General features: G+C 39.4%; 2 protein-coding genes across 3 annotated transcripts in view; both read right to left on the reverse strand.

Moving 5' to 3' along the window:
• Positions 1-5,637, reverse strand: part of LOC125437511 (formin-2-like) — an 85,478-nt gene extending 79,841 nt beyond the window's left edge. Inside the window, 3 exon segments of the mRNA XM_048505106.1 lie at positions 1,635-1,755; positions 3,512-3,575; positions 5,624-5,637. Of these exon segments, the coding sequence (XP_048361063.1) occupies positions 1,635-1,755; positions 3,512-3,575; positions 5,624-5,637 (199 nt within the window).
• Positions 5,638-5,657: 20 nt separating this feature from the next.
• FMN2 (formin 2) overlaps positions 5,658-23,375 on the reverse strand; it is a 103,394-nt gene continuing 85,676 nt past the window's right edge. For both annotated transcript variants that reach the window (XM_048485575.1, XM_048485567.1), the window contains 4 exons: positions 19,162-19,223; positions 9,178-9,269; positions 8,894-9,030; positions 5,658-5,774 (listed from right to left, as the gene is read on the reverse strand). In XM_048485575.1, coding sequence (XP_048341532.1) covers positions 5,764-5,774; positions 8,894-9,030; positions 9,178-9,269; positions 19,162-19,223 — 302 coding nt within the window. In that variant the 3' untranslated portion in view covers positions 5,658-5,763. The remainder of the gene's footprint in view (positions 5,775-8,893; positions 9,031-9,177; positions 9,270-19,161; positions 19,224-23,375) is intronic.

Genomic DNA, 23,375 nt, shown 5'->3' on the forward strand with positions numbered 1-23,375 from the left:
GACAATGGAGGCTGTAGCCGATGCTCTAATGGCCATGGCCGTCGCTTCGTGTGTTCTTTTGCAGAATTGATCAGATCTTCTATCCTGCATGTCCTTGATCTGGCCTCTGCCATCCTTGGACACCAGGCCTGAGGACTGTAAGGCTGCCACTGGACCATCTATAATGGGAACTTGTAAGATGTTGTTAGCATAAGCAGGTAAATCGTACAGTTTACGCAAATAATTGGGGCATCTTTTGTTGGCTGCGGGCTTGTCCCATTGATTAGTGACCTGAGTTTCAAAGTATTCTGGGAATGGGAAAACCCTTTTGGAATCAGGGTGAGGTGGGAAGAATTTGCCGTCACCCTTGTGCAGAGAAGTGGATTTACGTTTAGAAGACCCTTCACTGCTTTTGGCTTCTCCAAGGTGCAAGGCAGCAACAGATTTGGAGAGCAAATAATGGTAGTCTTCAATCTTAAATAGGCGGGAGGATTGCTCAGTGACCTGCATCTCCTCTAAATCCTCCTGATCAGAGAGTAACTCCCCCTCTTCCTTACCCTGGGTCTCAGAATCTGAGGAGTCCACAGTGGGTACAGGGATTAGTTTTGGCTTTTTGGGAGCAGCCTTGATTTGCCAGGCAGAGCCAGCCCTTTTATTTTCTCTAATGGAGTCCTTAGAGGTTGAGATGGAACTGAGAGAGGGACTGGGGGGACAGAAATCCATCTGTGATCTATAGAGGGTTAACATCTCCTCTCTCATTACTGCCGTTTCCTGCTGAAAGGCGCCCTTAATGAAGGCAAAAATTTCAGTCTTTAAATCCCCTAAGGAAATCTTACCACTCTCTTCAGGATTTGAAGCCTCCTCCTGTTCTGTTTGAGCCATTAAGCAGTCCTGACTCGGTACACCAGAGTGCATTGGACTGTTGGAGGGAGCGGCAGAACCGCCGTCCACCATTTTGCGCGCCTTTTCATTTCGGCGCGAAGGCTCACTCCTCTGGTGACTGGCTGCTCTGCCCAGATTCTCCTGGGACTTTTGGCTGCCTTCACTGTCCTCCGCAGAGGACAGAAGCTTTTCTCCCCGAGGCATGAAGAGGAGAGGAGGAGGGATCGAAGTATCAATTGCTCACCGCTTCAAGCTGTTAGGCAATCTGCCGGTCAGTACGGTGGCGATGGGAGTGCTCAGCCGCTTGAGAGGAAGGCTTAATAAACTCCCGGTGAAATTTAGAATCAAACAGTTGCTATAACGTCCAAAAAAAAGGAAAAAATGGTGGCTCTAAAAGCCACCATGCCTGCTCTTCCTAAGGCAGGGAACAAACTGGAGCACAGGAGACGGGGTGGAGCCACAGCACAGAGAGGAGCCTGGGAAGTTTTTATTTAACCCCTGCCTTCCTGAATGGTAGCTGACAATAACCCAGATGTCATCCTGCTCAATGGAGAAAGGGGGGATATAAATCCAAACTCTTATTATTATTATTATTGTGGTTTAGGGACTTTGAGCAGTACCAGTCCTGCCCTCGGGTGGCAATGCTTTTGGCTTCTTGCCATCATATCGTTGGTAAAGCTCATCTTAAGGTTAACTGGGCAGAGGTGAAATACATTTCAAAGACTGTTTGGGGTGAGTTTCTCAAATGCCAAATGATTGTACAAATTACATACCTCTCAAGTCTTTTTTAAGTTTGCGGAGATCCTTTTGAAATTCTTCAAATTTTAACTGAGAAGCCTGAAATAAGTCTTGTGGCTCTGGAAGAGGGAAGATACATTGCTCTTTTCCAGCATCCTGACAGAAATATAAAACAAACATTTTCAAACATTAAAGATAAGAACTGTCCTTCCTTATCTTCTTTACAAGAAAGCAAATATTGTATCAAAGCAGGATTGTAGCTTGGGTAGGGACAGGGTTAAGGATACTGCTCACAAAGCTGTTCATTATAAGCAGGTAAAACTTAAAATTGATTTAGCTTAATATTAAGAATGTATAACTGCTAAACAACACATAAGATGGATCTAGGTCCAGTAGGAATAACCTGAGGGCTCTCCAGATGTTCAGGATTCCCATGAGTTTCTACCATCATGGGCCCCTACCAGCATGGCCGAGGTGGCCATGCTGACAGAGGGAAACTGATAAGGGAAATTAGTAGTTCTATTGAACATCTGGAGAGCCGCAGGTTCCCTACCCCTGGACTAGGTGATAAGATGATAGAAGAAATCATTGTATAATTTTGTTGAAGCCCTGTCTGGATCTGTGGCAGCTCCTAAAGAGCCAGGAAATCCCACTATCACAGCTAAGTTTTGTCAGTCCCATTATGTCTTAGTCAAAATACTGGACTAAGAAGAGCTGGTTTCACATCTTCACTGAGCTAGGAATCCTCACTGGATTACCTTGGGCCAATCTCTATCAGCCTAACCTTCTCTTCAGAGGTTTATGAGAATAAAACAGAGAGTCATGTTACACCCCAAGTACATGAGAAGAAGAATGGGATAAGTGACATCTTGTTAAGCAAATGGGTCAGGCACTCTCACCACTTCTTTGTTGGGGAATGAAAAAAAAAGAACCAAGCTTTGAACTGAATTTAAAATTCAATAAATTTGTGTTATATGGCTGAATGTATCAATCAAATCTTTATTACGGTCATAGACCAGAATAAGAGAAATGAAATAAAGGACAGTACATCAAGGATAAAAAACATATTAAATGTATGAATGTATGACCACAAAGGACTGCTTCTCCAACAGTGAAGCAGAAGAGTTTCATACAACAATATTGTAGGGAATAAGGCCTGATAAAAAACTCATTTTGGGGACAGGGAAGAAGGAGACCACTTAGATGGTATTATCACAGCTGCCTTGACCATCTGACTAGTGGAACAGCTCTATCTTACATGCCCTGCAGAACTGCATCAAGTGTTTGGAGAAATGAGGCAGGAGTTTTTGCCATGCAGTACTACTTTTAAACAGCATGGGCAACTAAATTATAATTCAGTATATTGGGAAAGGCTTGTTTTGGAATATCCTGATAGTTGGCTAAGCTGGTGTCTACCCTTCTGGTATGAGTTTTGCCAACTGTTTTTATCTTCACCACAAAAGCATATCTAAGCCATCAACAAATGGTAATCAAACAAAACTATTACCTAAATCACACTGCCATCCTTTTAAAATGACACATTAGAATGGACTTAAGACAAAGTCTGGACACTTTAGAATGGACTTAAGTCTGCATGAGCAGACAAAAATGTGGCTACACAGCTGAGGGTGGCCTTCCACCCATGCCATCACCCCCTTAAGAAAAACAGTACATTTGGTGAAAAAACGATCTGCAAATTACATAGATGTCCTTCCAGCTTAAAACAAGAGAGGACAGTTTCAAATCTCCACTCAGCCATGTAGCCATGAACTTAAGCAATGTCCCTTCAGACTAAATGACCCAACAAAGTGGTTGTAAAGATAAAATAGGGGTGGAAAAGAGATGAGATGTTGGCTACCATGAGATCCTGTGAGGGAAAAAATATTAAAGAAAATATACAAACATTAAATACTCACCTCGTCAAAATTACGCAGATAATATGAGACAATATATGACAGAAGGCTTCTGCTATTGTCCTGTGCAGAATAAAAATACATCATGATGGAGATGTTACATATACAATATCACACACACTATATCTGTATCTTTATCGTTTTAACTGGAGTACAGTTTCTATTCCACAAAAAGAAGGTCATTATAATATAGTATGTTAAACAAGGGTTCAAAAGACATTAAAGGAGGTCAAACTAGTATTAGGTCAAATCACCTAATACAGTGATTTGATGCTCTATACATATGAAGACAGACTAAACAGAAAAATGGGACATAACATGCATTAATTACCTAGGAAGAATATGCAATGAGCAGTACAAGAGTGCAGATTCTGAGCTATCTGGTTTCCCTTTTTGTGTCTTATACATAATAGAAGATTTTTTTCTGTCCTCTCATTTCTCCTTCCATCTCCCTACAATTATTTTATGTATTGTCTATTGGTATTTTCATATAGTGAAGAGTAACTGCAGGAAATGACTAGAGATGAAATGCATAAATTTATTGAGTAAATGAGAGCTGCCTGAATCACTAATAATTAAGTTAGTGGCTACTATTTATAATGGTAGACTTTATTAATAGAGAACTTGGGGTAATTCAATGAACTGATTGGTAGTGGGCACAGGGAAGACACAATGTCTTCAAAATGTATAGAATTCATTATAATAGGAAGTTATAACAAGAAGCCATAATAATAGGAAGTAGCATACATGGCTACTCAAAGGCATGGTCACAATCATGAAGAAGAGGTCTGTTGGCTACAAATGAAACCTCTATCATCACAGGTAGTACATCCCACTGATACACTCTAAGGACTGAATATGAGTATTGTGTTTTTAAAATTCTTATGTTCTTTAAAGGGAAAAATGTTATAATTGATTTGAAGTTTCATAGCACACTAACAAAGAAAAAACACATAATTCAATATGTAATACACATGTAACACACATTTGGGAAAATATTCAAATATAGGCATTATAAAGCAAACTATTTTCTAGGAAGATTTCAAAAAGACAGACTACAGTTTTTATAAGTGACCGAAAAGCATATTCTGAAGCTTCAAGCAGTGGCGAGGCCGCTTTTTTCAGCCTGAAAAATTACTAGAAAAAGAAAAGGAACTAAGGTAAGTGTGGGAAGGGGGGTGCCATGGGATGCTCTGAATGGGAGCCATGGGGTAGGCTGAGGAGGAAAATACTAGCAAGACCGGCACAGTTTGGCCCAGCTACACCTCCGGCTTCAAGGCATGTGGTTTGGACTTTTCTATATTATTAACAAATGTATGCAATTTATTTACTTGGCATTCTCAGATTATCTTCTCTAATTACTTATACTTAATAACTACAATTGCAACACAAATTAATGCTAGTCCCATGTGCCTTGCATGCAACCTTATTCATAAATGCACAGCCTGTCTCTCTGGGTGATCAGGCTGGTTCTTGTTCTCTCAACATTTATATGCTGAACATCAAATTGGAAGAGAGGAGTTGCCTCTCACAGGTTCCTAGCTAGGCACACTAGCCAAAAACAATGGAAAGGAAAGGAGGGCTGAGGAATGCTCCGCTTTCACCCTCCAAGTCACAGAAGACATATTAGTTCCAAAAGCCTGGTGTGCACTGATTTATCTCATCTCCATGGCCTAATTAATCTCACAATTGGCAGGACCCAAGAGAATGTTCTGTATGCTCTGAAATGGAACCAAGGGAAATAGAACCTCCTTTTGCAGTATCCCGAGAAAGATAATTAATGGGGGTATTTTTGGCCATGGGAAAGTTTTTACAAAAGCAGCTCTATGACTCAAATTAACAGAATTCACTGCCATTCTTAACTACAATGGGCTGCATGCTTTAACAACTTAAAACACACGCAATCTAGAACTTTGAGATGGACAAAACTAAGTAGAAATGAGATCACTTATCCACAAGGTGGATAAATGTTTAAAGCAATCCAAGCTAAGCTGTCCTCAAATTATCTGTCTGTACATGCATATATAGTTTATTCCAAACTCTAAATACAGAGTCTAAAAATAAAATTTAGGAAAAAATTTAAAGCAATTTGGGGAAAATCATAAACTTACGCTACTCTTGACATCTTTCAGTTTGGGAAGTATATCTAATCCAAAGCCATCTGCCTGACCTCGTGTCCTGTTTCCTCCATTCATGTAATTTCCAAAGGCAAGGACCAAGCCTAAAACTCGCATCACTCCTGAGCCACTTTTCAGTGTCTGAAAAAGACAAAGCAAGTTCAATACTTTCAACACATTTAATTGATACTGATCAATAAAACATTTTTAATTTTTTTCCATTAGAAGCATGTATGATGCACTATTATTTTCTAAAAATATGTATTTATGTCAGGAATATTGGATGAGGCTATAATGACATCACTGCTTTAAGTGTTCAAAGTGTCTTATTGTCAGCCTTGAGTGTAGGTTGCTGCTATGATCATAGGCTAATAACATGGCTTGCCATAAGGATCTCTTGTGAGTTCATGGCAAATGTAAGTGTTGAACCAGAGATGTCCTGATTCATAGTTCTGTCTCTTAGGGATACATGACACTGGTGAGCTGTGACTGAAATTCCAGTGGTGTGCCTACTAAGCTACAAAAAGCAGCTGTAGAGGGAAAGGAGCTAAGCACTGTGCCAGGATGATGGACAAAGGAGAGTAACACACACACACACACACACACACACACACACACACACCATACACAGAGACCATTTCCTTGATTAAAAATACTCCCCACTGGGTTGCTTTGAGGCCTTACAGAATTAAAAATAAATAAATAAATACAAATGCAATACAAAAAGGAGACAAATCTGTATTTTTTTTCCTGACCTGAAACTTAGGCGGATTTTGCATGGGTCAAAAACCCTTTTACACCATTTTAAACCATTTTACACCATTTTCACACCGCTGTTTTTGGCCCATGCAGAATCTGCCTGAAAGATATCTAGGAAACTTTTTTTGTTCCAGCAAACAATATAGGGCCATGGTGGCGAACCTGTGGCACTCCAGATGTTCATGGACTACAATTCCCATCAGCCCCTGCCAGCATGGTCAATTGGTAAATTCTAATCTGGAGAACCGGTCATTCCTCACCCACGTTCAAGTTAACTAAGCCAGTTCCACTGCAACTCTCAGTCCGTTCCTACCGTTAGGAAATGTAATGACCAAAACCGTTTCTTTGAGCCTCCTTAAAGGTAGGGGAAAAAGCAGAGTATAAAAATCAACTTTTTCTTCTGAACTGTACAATTGAGATTGTGATTTTGAAGCCCAAAAATTTGCTTAGATAGGAAGATCTGAAAAATTGGGTGGGCATCACTGTTACTCTTTCCTAATGGAAGGAAGCTTTTAATGCCATAAAATATTATTTTTCAACCAAATGTACAGCACATACTCCATAGTGAGGCACAGAGCTCACCCAACATTTTCAGGTACAGGATTCTTAATGGTAAAGGAAAGTAAGATACAGCTTCCTGATAAAGGCATACTGGGGCCACAAGCTTCTTCATAAGCAGTGGTTGAAGATTGCTTGCACCTCTACTAAAGAACAGAAGATGAAGGAAACAAAAATTCACTTTCCCCTATTCAGCAGGCAAGGGGAAGAGAATCTTTGGTTATGTATTGAACCAGACATTAGGAGAAAAGAACTTAGCCAAAACAAGTTGCAGCTTCTCAAAATCCCTGCAGTCCTTGCAGAAGTATCCTCTTTTCAGTTATATCTTATTGGGCACTGGGTATTGTGGAAGACAGAACATGTCTTCTTTTCCAGAACTACCAGCTTGCTGTTCTGTACATTGTCCTACTGCTGGGAGAAAAACTGCCAGTAGAGTGCAACAAGATAGGGAGCAGTGGCCCAGTTGCCTCAGCAAGAGGCACATTTCCTCTTACCTCTGTCACCCACTGTCACTCAATTGCCAGATATTGACACCTCCTTTCTGTAATAATCTGATAGCAAGCCCACTTTAGTCAGGTCCCACCTGGCATGGATAAAGCTCTACTAAAAGTACTCTTCTGGACCCTCACTTTGAACAAGGGGGCTTTAATTGTTCACAATGACATCACTAAATGGCTAAACCTGATTACATTATCACATTAATTATTACTGCTGCCATTAACTGACAAACAAAAGAATCCCTAATGAAAGGACGAAATGGTGCCTGAGCTGCAGCAAATGGGACTCTCTGTAGGCATAACACCCCACCCCACCCCCAAGAAAGAGGTCCCAAAATAGTAGTGAGGGACAACACTGCGAGCTACAACTATAGTTTTTTTTTCCAACAAAGAAATTCAACCTTAAGGTGAAGAGCCATTTTACATCACTGCATAGAGGTGGTTGACGATGTAGATCCTACAGTTTTTCAAGAACCTTTTCCAAACAGAACTAATGCTAGTTGCATTTGAAGAATGCACAAGAAAGAAAATCATTATCATGCTTACGTTTGAGGATGTTTTCCCATTGCTGCTTTCTGCACTGTCCACATATAATGGGCTGAGAAAACTTTCCCATTTTGGGAATGAACTTTGCACAGGGCTCTTCCCCAAAATTGGTTGAATCCAAGTTTATAATTTCTTTTTTTTAACTCTGTGGTTTTTTTAAGCAAAAAATCACACTTTAGTGATCTTTTTGGAGAAACCAAAGGAGCCTCAGTCCTGGACTGTTTGAAATCACTTCCTGGAGGGGTGAAATCTCTAGTGCGAAGGCAAACAGGGAAACGGGTGCATTCACAATGTGCCACACCGTTACTGGTATGGTGTCTCACTATGAAACCCCCCTATGTTTCGCCAACATGGGTTGACACCAATATTCCTGACAAGATCACCATGGACATTCTGTCAGAAAAACATTCCTCCACACAAAGGAAGTCAGCTAGCCAATGGCACAGCTAGCTGAAAAGCACAGCTTGTGACCAGCCAGCCAGCCAGCCACACACACACACACACACACACACACATACACACATATATACACAAAATTCAAGGCTATTAACAGATGAATCTGTAAACTGCTTGAGGGAAAGCAGTGACAATAGCATAAGACATAATTTTAGAATATGGCACAGGAATATACTATATTTATTCTGAGGTTGATGTTGATTGGCTGGGTGAGACTTCAGATGTTATACTTCAGAACCAGTGCCAAATTCTAAGATGGGATGGTTGATCTTGGCTGAAGTTAATCAGAAGAATTCCATTCAGTAGGACTGTTATCCTTCACATGGACGAATGGAGTGCTTAAAGTAACAGCAAACTGTTCTAAATGAGAGTATTCACCTGAAAATGAAAAGATTAATTGACAGCTGTAATCCCATAAATCCCTACACTAGATATCCAGAACCTGTCTCACATGTTTCTAAAGCCACCCAAGTCTGTGCAATGGATGGAGGAAATACCATTTCTGAAAATGTTTGATTTGGAACAGGATACAAAAAAAACTCGTTTTGAGGAAGTTGGGAATTAGAGACAGCTCCATAAAGAAATCTAAAAAAAAGTTATTGGAAAATGCTGTTATGTAGAGTCTCTCATTTCAGGGATTCTGTAATTAGGAAGTATTGTTCCCTGTAGCAAACCCCAGTAACACATCCCAATACGTTACCCGCCCAGATTTATGCTACATGGAATCCTTACTGTTCAGGCTTGTCCAATGATTTGGCATTCTCTTTTTCCTTACTTGACTTGCCATGTTTTTCTATTTTTTCCAGTTCATCAGATTGTGCTCTCTTTACGAGGGAAACAGACATAAAGAAACAAAAATAAGACTTAATCAACTAAAATTCGCATGAGAAATATGAGGGAGAAGGAGCCTGCTGGTTCACACTAAATGGTTCATCTGGGGTTCAGGATCAACTAGATGGAGAAACCTGGAGGACTGATGAACAGGGCTCAGAGGCCAAGGCTTTCCCCCAATGTTGCATCCCAGAACTGGTGTTGAGAGGTTTGCTGTCTCTGTAGATAGAGGCTCTCTTCATAGCTAGGAGCTACAGTAATTACTCATTGAGAAAATAAGTATTACCTTTAATCCGCATTTCCTCTACCTATAAGCCCCAATCATGTCTTCCCTTGGCTGTGTTTTTTTCTAGATTGTAAGTTAGACAAACTACAAAGTTATGTACCCTACAGCTTAGAATTATGTGGAAGTTTCCCAGTACAGCTCTCATGGATGGTCCTTTCATGGGAATCTTTTGAGTTTCTCTCTGATTCAAGTAATTTATCTCATCACAAAATGGGAAGAATGGTTATATTCTGAGGTAAGGGAAAGTGTATAACATTGTTAACCTGTCAGTGTAATAAAGTGGGCTGTGGCTGACACAAATACTATGTCCAATCTTCCAGGTTTTCACCCAAAAATGATTTCATGATGTTGGCAATGCTGTTTGCCAGGGCTCTGCCCCTGGAAACATCTCAAGGGGTGCTAGTAATATGCTTATAAACCATGGCACTGCATGGAAAACAAGTCCTGATTATTATCCCGAACTAGATGTATCCCATGAAAAGGTGGGAACACTAAAAAAAAAAAAGAATGAATACATTTAAATAAAAATAATTTAAAAAACTATCCAAGTTTTTCACAGCTAGAATCAACTGGCTGCTGTGGGTTTTCTGGGCTATATGGCCATGGTCTGGTAGTTTTTGCTCCTAAGTTTTTTTTTCAAGTAGCATGTATGGCTGAGGTATCTTCAGAGGAACATGTCACAGTCTTCCCACACAATCTCACTCAATGACATGCCCTCTGATATGGAAGCTATCCATATAATGACCAGAAACACTGAGCAACAAAACAACTGCACCCCATTGCCATACAGCCCTCAAAACCCACAATAATAGCAAATAGCAAAACTGTTGTGTACCCTAAGTGAAAATTTAACTTCCCAGCCTGTTAGGATTCAGCTTTTGCTACCTTGGATGTAACTTTAACAAACTGTTGTTTGGGAAAAGAATGAAACATGTTTTACATTCAACTGGCCAGTGCTATCAGTGCTTCTCAACACATTGACTTCAAAACTTTTAATGGTAAAATTAGAGGGCAATTCTACACAATTCTACACAGGCCTACTCAGGTCGATCCAGTAGCATTTACACCAGGAAAACATTCTTAGGACAACACTGATTATATTCCTTGGGAACACTATTCACTTGCAGAGGAATGTCTCTGTTCACAGGGCGGAAGGATAAGGAAGCCAAGGATTATATGGTATTATCAGATGCACGTAGACCAGGGGTAGGGAACCTGCGGCTCTCCAGATGTTCAGGAACTACAATTCCCATCAGCCTCTGTCAGCATGGCCAATTGGCCATGCTGGTAGGGGCTGATGGGAATTGTAGTTCCTGAACATCTGGAGAGCCGCAGGTTCCCTACCCCTGACGTAGACCCTTCTTAGATGTCATGCCCAAGATGCAAAGGCACTGGGTGAAGCAATCACACGCAATACCAGTTGTCATTGCATTATTTTCTACAGACGCAATACCATTTTATATCCACATTTGGTATTATATATAATAGGCTATGTACATTCAGTTTTTTTGGTAATCCTAGTCCTACTACATTGCTCTTTAGATACTGCCTCATATCTGTATGATTACAGCTGTAATAATTAATTTCTGTCACCTGTTCTTGAAATATAAGAAGAATTTTAAGGTAAACTATTGGGCTATGAATTATGAAGCCCCAAAGCTAATTTTAGCAATAAAAAATTAGCCTGAAAAAAATGAAGCCAAACATAAACAATCGCACAGCAGAATATAAAAGGGGGCTTTCCTAGTTTCCTCAAAGGAATTTTTTTCAACTTTTTTTTCAGCTTTTTTTTCAACCTCTCAAAGGAATTTTGTCAAAGGGGAAATTCAACACATGGTTTATATAAAATTTCATTGGCTCCTGATTGCACTTTACACTTCTTTGAAATAATACATTGGAATAAATTACACAGAAAGCCTCTAGGCACAAGATAATTGTAATATAGCACATCATATAGATCCCACAGTTTTGCAATGTTAAAGTTTTCCATCAAATATACTTGAAGTGAGAAACATCTCGGGTCTTCCGCAGTATTCAAATAGTCTTGTTTCCATAAACCCTTGGATATTCATAACTATCTTACTCTTCTGGCCTTCACCTATACAGAGCAATGCATTTCTAATCAGAGCACATTCCTATTTATGGCTAATACAGTGACCCAGGAATTTTGTTTCACTGCATCACTAATTTTAACAACTGAAATAGAAGAAAACAAATGTTTTCTACATAAATTTTATTTCCTTCATTATGTTCTATATCAGTGGTTCTCAACCTTCCTAATGCCGCGACCCTTTAATACAGTTCCTCATGTTGTGGTGACCCCCAATCCTAACATTTATCCATTTTACAGATGGAGAACACTGATGCAGAGAGTCTTAGGCGACCCCTGTGAAAGGGTCGTTCGACCCCCAAAGGGGTCCCAACCTCCAGGTTGAGAACCATTGTTCTATATGAATTTTTCCCCACATATTTAAGCATGTGGAATTTAAGCAGTTGGGCCTGGTACATGATGAACAGTTCACCATTCCAGTCTTACACCTTACCACCAATAGATCTAAAATTCCTTTTATTACTACCACATCACTTGAGGAATAATTCTAGTTTACCACCTCTGGAAACTAAACATTTTCTTTTTGTTTGTTTAAAGACTTTTCCACCCATGAAGAAACCAGCTCTTCCCTGGTCACTTGTTGCTGACAGAAATGCAGGGGAAGCCCACTGTAGAAATTGAAATCCAAGCAAGAATCCTCTTTCCTTTGTACCTTATTTGTGCCTAATTTGACATGGGCGCAGACTGACCACCACAATTCTCCATTCATTAAATAAAGACATTTTCTTGTGTTTATTTTTGTTGCTATGCTTTTCTTTTTGCATTACATTTAAATGAAGGAAATGGCTCACTTACAAAGCTTTGGAGAAGAAAAATGAAAAGTTGCTGATAAATTTTATACAAGACTTGGCAGTTTTGCATCTAGTCATTTGTTCATAAGTACTATTTATTTATTTAAATATTTATTCCATGCCTCTCTTCTTGATTCATGGCAGCTGTTTAAAGAAGTGGAAATTAACTATATATGATTACATCAGGATTGGAATCATAACCAGAAACCTGCACACTTGTTTCAACTCCACATGAGGCCGAAGTCTACCTCCATGAGTTTGTGCATGCTATCTACTATTTCGGATTCTCCCTTATTTTCACCATTCACTTTTCATCAACTTGTGAAAAATACAAAATATTTACAAAATCTAGCACCAGGTCTCAAATAATTTCTTGTTCGGTGATTAACCGTATATCATTTTTTAAAAACTGGAGTGCAATAGTCACATTAAGCTGCTATTTTTAATCAGTAATGACTTGCAGCCTTTCATTCAGCTCTTCGTCCTTCCATCCAACAAGTTTCTGGCACTTTCTTGCCTGTCCCTTGAAGTAAATGAGCAAGAAAATACAGACAACTTAAGAATATTACCAAGAATATAAGAACTGCCTTGCTGGACTGGAGGCTCATGTGGTCCAGCATTCTGTTTCCAGCACTGATAGCCAGATGCCTCCAGGAAGCCCATAAGGAAGACATTCATCCTTAACATTTGGAGCTCAGAGATTTATTGCCTCTGGCCTAAGAGGCAATAACCTTACATTTGTTAAAAAGAAATGTACCACAGGACCTTCCTTAGAAAACACAACGATTTTAAACAAGCTTTTGTTCCTTGGTTTTGTAAAACCTTATAAACTTCAGGAAATTATCTTTCCTTTTGCCTGCAGGATAAGACTTGCTGCAATACTTGACGAAGTAAAAGACTTTCCTGTATGACACTGTACTTGCACAACATCTTGCTGAAACACAGCTACTACCCATATGAAACTTTACAAAGGTTAGCAGCTCAGTTTAAAGATAATAAACAGGGGAAGATTGACCTGGGAAGCTGCCTCTCATTTGATGAGGCCTCCTTGCTGGTGGTGGCTCTGGACAAGGTGAGACCCTCTTAACCTTGCCCAGGACTGTCCCATGAGAGATTGATAATCTGCATCACCAGCCAGGTCTTTCTATACTGCGGGGCGGGGGTGGCAAATGGGTGCAATGTCCTTTTCCTGGACAATGTTGCATTCCCAAACCAATCTGATCAAGTCCAATAGGAAAATAATTTTACCTCAGACAGCATCACATTTAGATCCAGTTTCAGTATGTGACTTAATAGCCACCTTTATGCTTCTCTTTAAAAAAAAATACCCATGATGCTCTATGACCTGAATAACAGGGTAAAAAAAAATGGAGGCTGGTCAGAGTGCAGACAAAGGTAGACAAGAAATATTTTTAGATTCAGTTTCAGATTTTTTCTTACAGAATAAAAAATGAGAATTATATTCTAGTTCAATAGCATCTGAAAGCCCAACAAGATTTTCAGAGTAGGAGCTTTTGAAAATTAAAACTCCCTTTGTCAGATGCATGTGGCGAAGAAATCTTTGACTCAAAAGTTCACCCCCCCCCCAAAAAAAATCTTATTGGTCTCTAAAATGCTCCTGGACTAGAATCTAGCCATTCTACTACAGACCAACATGGCTACCTTCTGAAAAAAGGAAGTTGATTTAGGGAGCTACAGTTTATCAAACCATGCTGTATTGCTTTGGAACTGTATTTATTGGAAAATAAGCACTAACTTCAATGAAATTTGCCTGTTAGCAGGGATTGCTAGGACTGCACTCTAATAATTTCTAATATTTATCCCCTTTCCTGAATGTCACAATGGCACAAGTTCAAATTACCTCTTCCAAATCATTCCATTAACATTCTCACCTAGCGTTTTATGCTTCTGAATAAGGCTTCATTTATGCATATAATTTTTGTGTAAAAATCTGTGTTAAAAAAAGAAATGATTTCAAGAAGACAAAAGAAAGGTGTACACATTTCAAAGCCTATAAGAAAAACAATGATAATGAAAGCTTGTTTGATGTGTCTTTCCTATAATGACATTATGGAGAAGCTACATACAAGCTGAGGACTGAAAAAATACATACCATATATACTCGTGTATAAGTTGACCCGCATATAAGTCAAGGCACCTAATTTTACCACAAAAAACTGGGAAAACTTTTTGACTCGTGTATAAATCTAGGGTGGGAAATGCAGCAACTACTGGTAAATTTCAAAAATAAAAATAGATACCAATAAACATGTTTTAAAATATTTATTTCAAAGAAAAACAGTATGGTATCAACAATAACTTTAAAAGTTCTGAAGTGGAATATATAACTCTCACAGACAGTATCTCTTCAGAGGGAAGATGCTCAACAAGATCCCCCTTTCAAAAAGTCCCTACAGGTTCTCCTTCAACACGGATAGCTTATGAAGATGCTTGCATGGTGATGGCAGCCGCTGCCCCAAAGCAAGTCTTTTTTGCAGGTCTGCAAGCTCAGCTGGACAGAAATCCCACCTGCTTTCCAAAAACACTGGGTGGGGGCCGAGAAAGGTGCTGGCAGTGGCTGCACCCCAGGGCACCCTGGTGTGTGTGTGGGATTCCTGCCACCATGGGCTCCAATGGTGCAGATTTCCCAATGAGTATGGCTCCCTAGTATTTATGGAGCTTCTTGGCCTGAACAAGAATTCTGTAACATATAAATTTAATATTTAATATTCACACCTATTCACTGAATATTCACTGTGAATGAAGCTACTGGCCACCTGTAGTGCAGCGAGCTGCCTTTGTGTCCACATAGCAGGGAGCAGGTGAGGAAAACACCCTCAGCTCCCAGCCTTTTTTTGCTCGCCACCCGTTCCCCCACCTGCTCGCCACCCGTTCACTTGCGTATAAGTCGAGGGTTTTTTTTATCACCATAAAAAATGTGCTGAAAAAGTAGACTTATATGCGAGTATATAAGGTATATGATCAGTCCAATATCATTTTCTTTAGCCAAACTTAATATAGAGCAATCTCTCTCTCTCTCTCTCTCTCCATCCATCCATCCATCCATCCATCCATCCATCCATCCATCCATCCATCCATCCATCCATCCATCCATCCATCCATCCATCCATCCATCCATCCATCCATCCATCCATCCATCCATCCATCCATCCATCCATATCATTGAAGGACAAAACAACTAACATGTATTTAGAAACTGCACAGTTTAACAATAATTCCTCAGTAAATAGGAATTGAGCCCTCAGGATTGTAGCTTTTGAAATTAGGGTGTATTTAGACTTGGAGACTGCTCAAACTTCTTTCACATCTCAAAAGGAAAGTGCTACACCAAACATATGTAATCAGAAAAAACAGTGATTACATTTTGAAGAGAGACGGTAAAACAAATGCTCCCATATGTTTTTGAGATCAAATAGAATGCCTGAGCACTAGCACCATGTTTTAAGTACATTGTGTGCATGTGTGTGTGTGAGAGAGAGAGAGACAGAGTGTTAGTGTGATAGAAATTCTCAAAACTGACAATTAATGCAGTGTGTGAAACATAACAGAAGAGTTTATGTAAGTTAATCAATAATTTTTAAATATGTTACAGGAAATCAGAGACAACAGGGGAGCAGGAATATTTTGCAGCGGTATATCTACAGAAAATGTAGACCAGGGCAAGCTCTAAAATTGCACCTCCCCAAAATCTGACACCTAACTTTTATATCGCTGTACCCTCCCCCACCCCCAATTCAAGCAACCAGCAGAAGGATTCCAAATTGGTAAAGATGCAAGAGATTTTATCTGCAAAATGCTAAACAAATTGATCACAGAAGGCCACCGATGGGTTGCCAACTCTAGCAACTTCAGCAGAGCAGGGATTTGAATTTGGGTCCCTCACATCTTAATCTGGCACTGTAACCTCAGTATCCTCACTTGCCATGTGGGATCTGTCGACATCATTTTACTCACTATCCCCATGACTCAGATTAGGAAATTCATATACTCACAGACACCACCCCACCGCATTTCACATTATCCCTTGTGTATGCTAATTTTTTAAAAAAATATATATTGTTCAAATATTTCACACAGTTACCCACGTATGATATGATGAGTTTTAAAGCTGGAAACAAAGTGTGGGGCTCTCTGAAGGATACCAGTTAGGGAAAAGGATAGTCTTGATGCCTACATTTAAATCTAAATATAATTTTCCTTTGCATTGCAAAGTGCCATTGAGATGCTTGGGTAGTAGGGGCAGGTGGCTGGGAAGAGGCACAATTTCATGCTCTATGGAGCAGGGGGTGCAATTTCAGTGCTTGCCCTGGGTGCCATTTCCTATGAATATGTCTGTGCATACCTCATAAATAGAGCAAGAAAAGATATTTTCCTGACCCAGACAGTCATAAGAAAGGACAACTTAAGGAAGAGACTGACTGAGTTTAAGTGGCACAGAAGAGTATACACAGTTAATTAGCAAAATCCAAACCCACTAATGGTTTAAAATCATGGTAAGGTACCTTCTTTACACAGGCCTTTCCACTGTGTATAACTGATAATTTTATTACTGTTGCTTGTACATTTGTTGGAATTCACCCTGAAGGTGCATTATAAATGTGATTTGTATTTGCTTCTCGTTATATGAGAATCATCAGAAGGGACCAATGTCACTCACCTCCCAACCTTTGCTTCTTTTAAGAGTGAATTCTTCACAAAAAATCAGTTGTTCATCAATGCTCAACAATAGCTACTGTTAAATACATTTGACAAATGTGTGTAAAAAGGAATGTGTTGAATGTTAACCAACAGCTGGTACATTCAGAATGGCTAAAACCAATGTTTAAAGCATCATTAATGAAACTCAGCATCAATTAAAAAAAATCCATGATAGAACCATATACCCAGTAAAAACCCTAGTAAAACACACACATATTTTCCTCAGCTACTCATTCCTATTGACTTGTATTGGCAGTTCCCTAGGCAACTGAGGGAAGAAAGGCTAATAAAGGTTCTTTCCACATTGAAGAAGATGAAGGAATAACTGAGGTAAATAAAAGAAAAAGCTCTGCCAAAGCCTCGTGTTGAAAATGAGGAACAAAGGAAGAAAAAGTGTATATCTGGCTTTTCATAGAAGAAATGGGTTCATTGTGAATGCACCTGAGTGCATTGCTTGTTAAATACTATGGATGGACAGAATCTCATTCAACATTCTGATTCCTAGAAAAATTGCTGAAGGAGCTGGTACTCAGTTCATAATATATGGACGAATTACAAGTTGAACACATTTATGCATCAACTAAACTACTTATATGGTTGCTGTGTGGTTTCCGGGCTGCATGGCCGTGTTCTAGCAGCATTCTCTCCTGACGTTTCGCCTGCATCAGGAGGGAATGCTGCTAGAACACGGCCATACAGCCCGGAAACCACATAGCACCCAAGTGATTCCGGCCGTGAAAGCCTTCGACAATACATTAAACTACTTATACATTTCACTACCATCCCTAAAAATATAATCCAGGGCATATACTGTTAACAGCTGAAAAATATATTATGGCACCCATGCATATTGCTGACAGATGATTTTAGCAATATTCATGGCTGTAGTAACTTAGATGTTGATTTCCAATTCCTCCCTATGGCTGGGGTCTCCCAGAATATTCTAACTGATTCACATAAAGAAAGCAGCCATCTCAAACTCATTATAGTTGGATACTGAGTTAAACCTACCATATATGGTAACTTATCTTCAGCTGAAAATCCACAAGAGCAGCAAAATATGCCATCCTATTAACCTTCAGTATCTTGCACCCAGAAAAAAGCCTATTTTTCATAATGCCTCTTATATTTCCAGCATAACTTAGACTTTAAAAAGTTTGCCTAGTAACATTTGTGACTTGACCTTCTTTTAATGTGAAAGTAGGTCAGTAGAGTGTAAATATAAAAGTGAAAGGTGCAGAAAATTGCTATCAAATAATGTATGCACATACAAACAGAAGAACAAAACAGATTTAAAAATAATTCTACTATATTCAGTTTCCATCAAAGCTAACTACAAAAATACTACAAAATAGAATTCTTGCTCTTTTGGTCATTTCCAGGGGAACTTTCAGGGAAACTTGGAAGTGACATAACTGTATCCTAGGAATCACTAAGAGCTTTAGGGTAAATTTATTTATTTTTATTTCCACTGACTACTGGAACAGCATCAGGTAACATGACCTGGTGAGGTAATTCCCCTCCCCCCCAAGCTGGTAAATGGTATCCCCAAAATAGAAACATGAAATAGCTATTTCACAATCAAATAAATGACTGACTACTTAAAATATCCACAGCGAACACATCACATCATAAGTAATTGTTGTGCCCCAAAGGAACATTATTTTTCTGTAACATTTTCCCATTATGCTAAGAAACACGCCTTGTAATCCCATCCAAAGCAGAATACACCTTTGTAAAGGTCCAGCTCTTCTTAGGACTGCACTGTAGGTCTACTTTTGTAATGCAATGTCTCTGAAGGGTTGTACAGACTTTCCAATATCTGCATAATGTTCACCATTTCATTTTTACTGTGAAACTGTTTTATCAACAACAGAATATCTGTAGCCACAAAAACAATTGTTCGCTCCTCTGCTGAGCAAAGAAAAAAAATGTTCAAAGACACATACAAATTAGTGTATTTTTGCCTTGTTACTCACATTTTCATAAAGGGCTTGAAGGGTCTCTAAGTCAACTACAGAGTTGTCCAAGTTCACAACAGCTGTGAAAAAAGACAAAAGTGAAAAAGGATTACATGTCAAGATGATAATCCATCTGTGAAGGAAAGACTAAGTACAATAGTTTTTTATGACCCACTGGTCATACAGCTTAACAGCTTAACGTTTATTAATGCTTTGAAAAGTGCTGCATCTAAGATTGCGGACAAGGGACCGAGTGGAGCCAGGTGTCAAATATTAAGAAATTCATGGTCCCTTTCCCCTACAAGCCATACATAGGATCCCATGAGTACAGCAAAAGTCAAAGATTAGAGATAAGCTTTACATCAGAGCTCATGTTCTGACTAAAAGCATTATGACAAATAGTAAGTCTTTTACAGCCACACACACAAACATAGAGACACACAGAGATCAGTGACTGGTTGGGTTTCACTCTTAAACTGATTAATCCATAAATCGACCAGTGACCTTCAGGACACCTGACAAAGGTCAAATCTCCTACGCACTAAATAAAGCCAGAGATTTAGCACACACATTTGCTTTTCTGTTCCAGAAGAAATATCTATGCTGTGCCAAAAGATATGCCTTACCATTGCTGCAGTGTGAAAACAATTTAGTTAGCCATTATATATAAAACTTCAAATCAAACTGTCTTTATAATTAATAAAAATATACAGAAGGATTTTTAGGATTTAATAGTTCAAAAGATACTACAATTTCATATTTATGCATGCAAGTTGAATTTAAAACTGAAAAGAATAGCCCCATTAAATAGTTTTCAATACTGAAAAGATGAATGGATCCCTGACTATGGAGGGGGGGGGGCTATTTGCACCTTACTGTGGTGGACAGATCCTGTGGCCTGGCACCATCTTTGCTAGTGCTCCCTAAAGTGCTCTATCCCAGCGAGCCAATCTGGTGGCTTCCCAGACTAGTGGGTACAAGTAGGTTAATCTGAGGTTTCACTCTGCCTGCCCAGCTTACATGCAGCCATTCCAGGAGCCTGGGCTGCATTCCAACTTAGCAGATGCTGATTTTTAATATCCCAAGATTATAAATGAAAAGTGGAATCCACTTCAAATTACTATGTCTTCTAGAAGATAAGATATTTTCAGAAGATCGTTTCGATCATTAGGAATGTAAGAGAGTTGGGTTTGTGAGTGGTGTGACAAAGTTCCTCAGCAGAGACTATTGAAAAAACTCAGCAATCAAGAAATAAGAAGGGAAGTCCTCCTATGGATTCACAACTGGTTGAGAAACAGGAAGCAAAGGGTGGGTGTAAATGGGAAGCTCTCACAATGGAGAGATGTAGGGAGTGGTGTCCCCCAAGGATCCGTTTTGGGACCAGGCCAACCTATTCATTAATGTCCTGGAAGTGGGGATAGGTAGCGTGGTGGCCAAGTTTATGGATGACACCAAATTATGAAGAGTGGTGAGAACCACAAAGGATTGCTGAAAGCTCCAAGCGGACCTTTATAAGTTAGGTGAGTGGGCTAAGAAATGGCAAATGCAGTCCAATGTAGCAAAATGTAAAGTGATGCACATAGGGACAAAAAATCCAAACTTCACATGCATGCTACAGGGGTCAGTTCTATCAGTCACAGACCAGGACAGGGATTTGGGCATCTTAGTTGATAGTTACAGGGGAATGTCAACTCAATGCATGGCAGCTGTGAAAAAGCCAAACTCTATGCTGGGGATAATTAGGAAAGGAATTTATAATAAAACTGCAAAGATTGTCATGCCCTTATATCAAGCAGTGGTGCAACTGCACTTGGAGTACTGTGTTCAGTTCTGGTCGCCACATCTCAAAAAGGATATCAAAGAGATAGAAAAAGTGCAGGGAAGGGCAACGAGGATGATTGAGGGATTGGAGTACCTTCTTTATAAGGAGAGGCGGCAGCATTTGGGACTCTTTAGTTTGGAGAGGAGACGTCTGAGGGGGGATATGATTGAAGTCTATACAATTATGAATGGGGTAGAAAATGTCGACAGAGATAAATTTTTCTTTCTCACAATACTAGAACCAGGGGGCATACATTGAAAATGCTGGGGGAGGGGGGGATTAGGACTAATAAAAGGAAACATTTCTTCACGTAACGTGTGATTGGTGTTTGGAATATGCTGCCACAGGTGGTGGTGATGGCCACTAACCTGGAAGGCTTAAAAAGGGCTTGGATAGATTTATGGAGGAGAAGTCGATCTATGGCTACCAATCTTGATCCTCCTTGATCTGAGATTGCAAAAGCCTTAGCAGACCAGGTGCTTGGGAGCAGCAGCAGCAGAAGAAGACCATTGCTTTCACATCCTGCATATGAGCTCCCAAAGGCATCTGGTGGGCCACTGTGAGTAGCCGAGCGCTGGACTAGATGGACTCTGGTCTGATCCACCAGGCTCTTTCTTATGTTGTTAGTGTTTACTATCAATATTATTAAGCTGTCAATATTATTAAACCATTTTTAAACTGTTACTTATTTGTCTGTGGAGGTCAATGTGTATGAAGTAGTTTTCACTTGAGTGGGAAGATTCGGGGATGTATTATTTTTAATTTAATTATACCTTAGTCCTATGCTTTCTGAGGTAAATATTCTATTTTCATTTCAGATGAGTTCATGCCATGTTTCAAAATGCCCTGACAGACAAACTTAATTTTTAAGTCAGAAATGATGAGAATCTGATCTCATTAGACAAATAAGCACTATTTACTTATTTAAATATTATACATTTATAATTAAAATATTAATGTCCCACCTTTCCCACCATCAAGTCTACTTAAAAACTGACATTTACAAAATAGATTAAAATTGATAAATCACCTCTTTTTTAAAAATACCTGCACCAACTTGAACACCATTAAAGTGAGAGCTGTTCCTCTATAAATTCATTCTCAAATGCTGGCAATATTCTTATGAAGGACTAGAACCTTATCAGAGTCAACCATGTCCAGGTAATCTCACATATCAGCTATAACATTGTATTGTCAAAGGCTTTCACGGCCGGAATCACTGGGGTGCTGTGTGGTTTCCGGGCTGTATGGCCGTGTTCTAGTGTCAGGAGAGAATGCTGCTAGAACACAGTCATAAAGCCCGGAAACCACACAGCACCCCTATAACATTGTATGCCAAATATGGCTGCCTGCCTTTAGGCAGGGGGTGGTCACACAGGCAATATATACAATTAGTTTTTTTCCGGTTTCATAGGACACTTTATTTTTTTTATTTTATTAAACTTCTATACCACCCTTCCTTGACTTGATTTGGTCTCACAAAATGCTGGTGGCTGTCTGTAAAGTTGTAAGTGGCACACATATCTTAGGTTACACGTTATCCAACAAGGTCCCATCATCTAGCAAGATCTATGGGTGCTTCAAGTTCTAGTGACACCTGAGGACTGAATGGCTGAGGACCACAGGGTAGAGCCTTTTTCAGTTGTGCCATTTAACTGTGGCATTCACTCCCTAGGGAGGTTTACTGGAGCATGACCATGTGAAGTTTCAAAACAGAGATAAGCATTTGAAAATTCCTGTAAGTGTCTTTACTCTGAATATTGCTTTGTTTTTGGACATAACATAGAACTAATTTTCTATTGGGTGTTTTAAATTACTTTAGCCTGTTTTCGGTGAATCTCTATGGTTCTCTTGACATGGAAAAGCCTTTTTTTTTTGCATTGCTCTCCTTTCTGCCTTATCTACATTTGCTTGCTTCATTGTTCACTGCATCGTCTACTTACTAGCCAGAATGTGAGCTGGGAACAACCTTTCGGAGCATTTCCACTGGCAGTCCCTGATGAAATCCTGACATCAGATGACTTGATTCTCTATAAATCAGTACCCTTCACTGCTGCTAAATGATTCTGTGTGTACACCTCAAGATTAGAGACAATATAATTCATGCTCATTTGTTTCTCATTGCTGTAAAGCATTCAGTGATAAAACACTGTGTCTGGGACTCATCACATTTCCCCCCTACAGGTCTGAAACATAATTTTAGTTACAGTATAATAAAAGAATATATAAATAAGGAGATGTTGATCTTGATTGCACTGAGCAGGGTCCAGTGCATATGCAAAGTCTGGAGGGGAAAATAGTAAATGAAAAGAGCATTCATTCATTTTAGAAATGTACTAGTTTCCTAAGACAATCAAAGTCCTTTCTAGCAGTTTTCCTTAAAAGCGTTTGTTTGCTTTTAATCTCTTTT

The sequence above is a fragment of the Sphaerodactylus townsendi genome, linkage group LG01, assembly GCF_021028975.2.
Source record: "Sphaerodactylus townsendi isolate TG3544 linkage group LG01, MPM_Stown_v2.3, whole genome shotgun sequence".
In the NCBI taxonomy this organism is placed as follows: domain Eukaryota; kingdom Metazoa; phylum Chordata; class Lepidosauria; order Squamata; family Sphaerodactylidae; genus Sphaerodactylus; species Sphaerodactylus townsendi.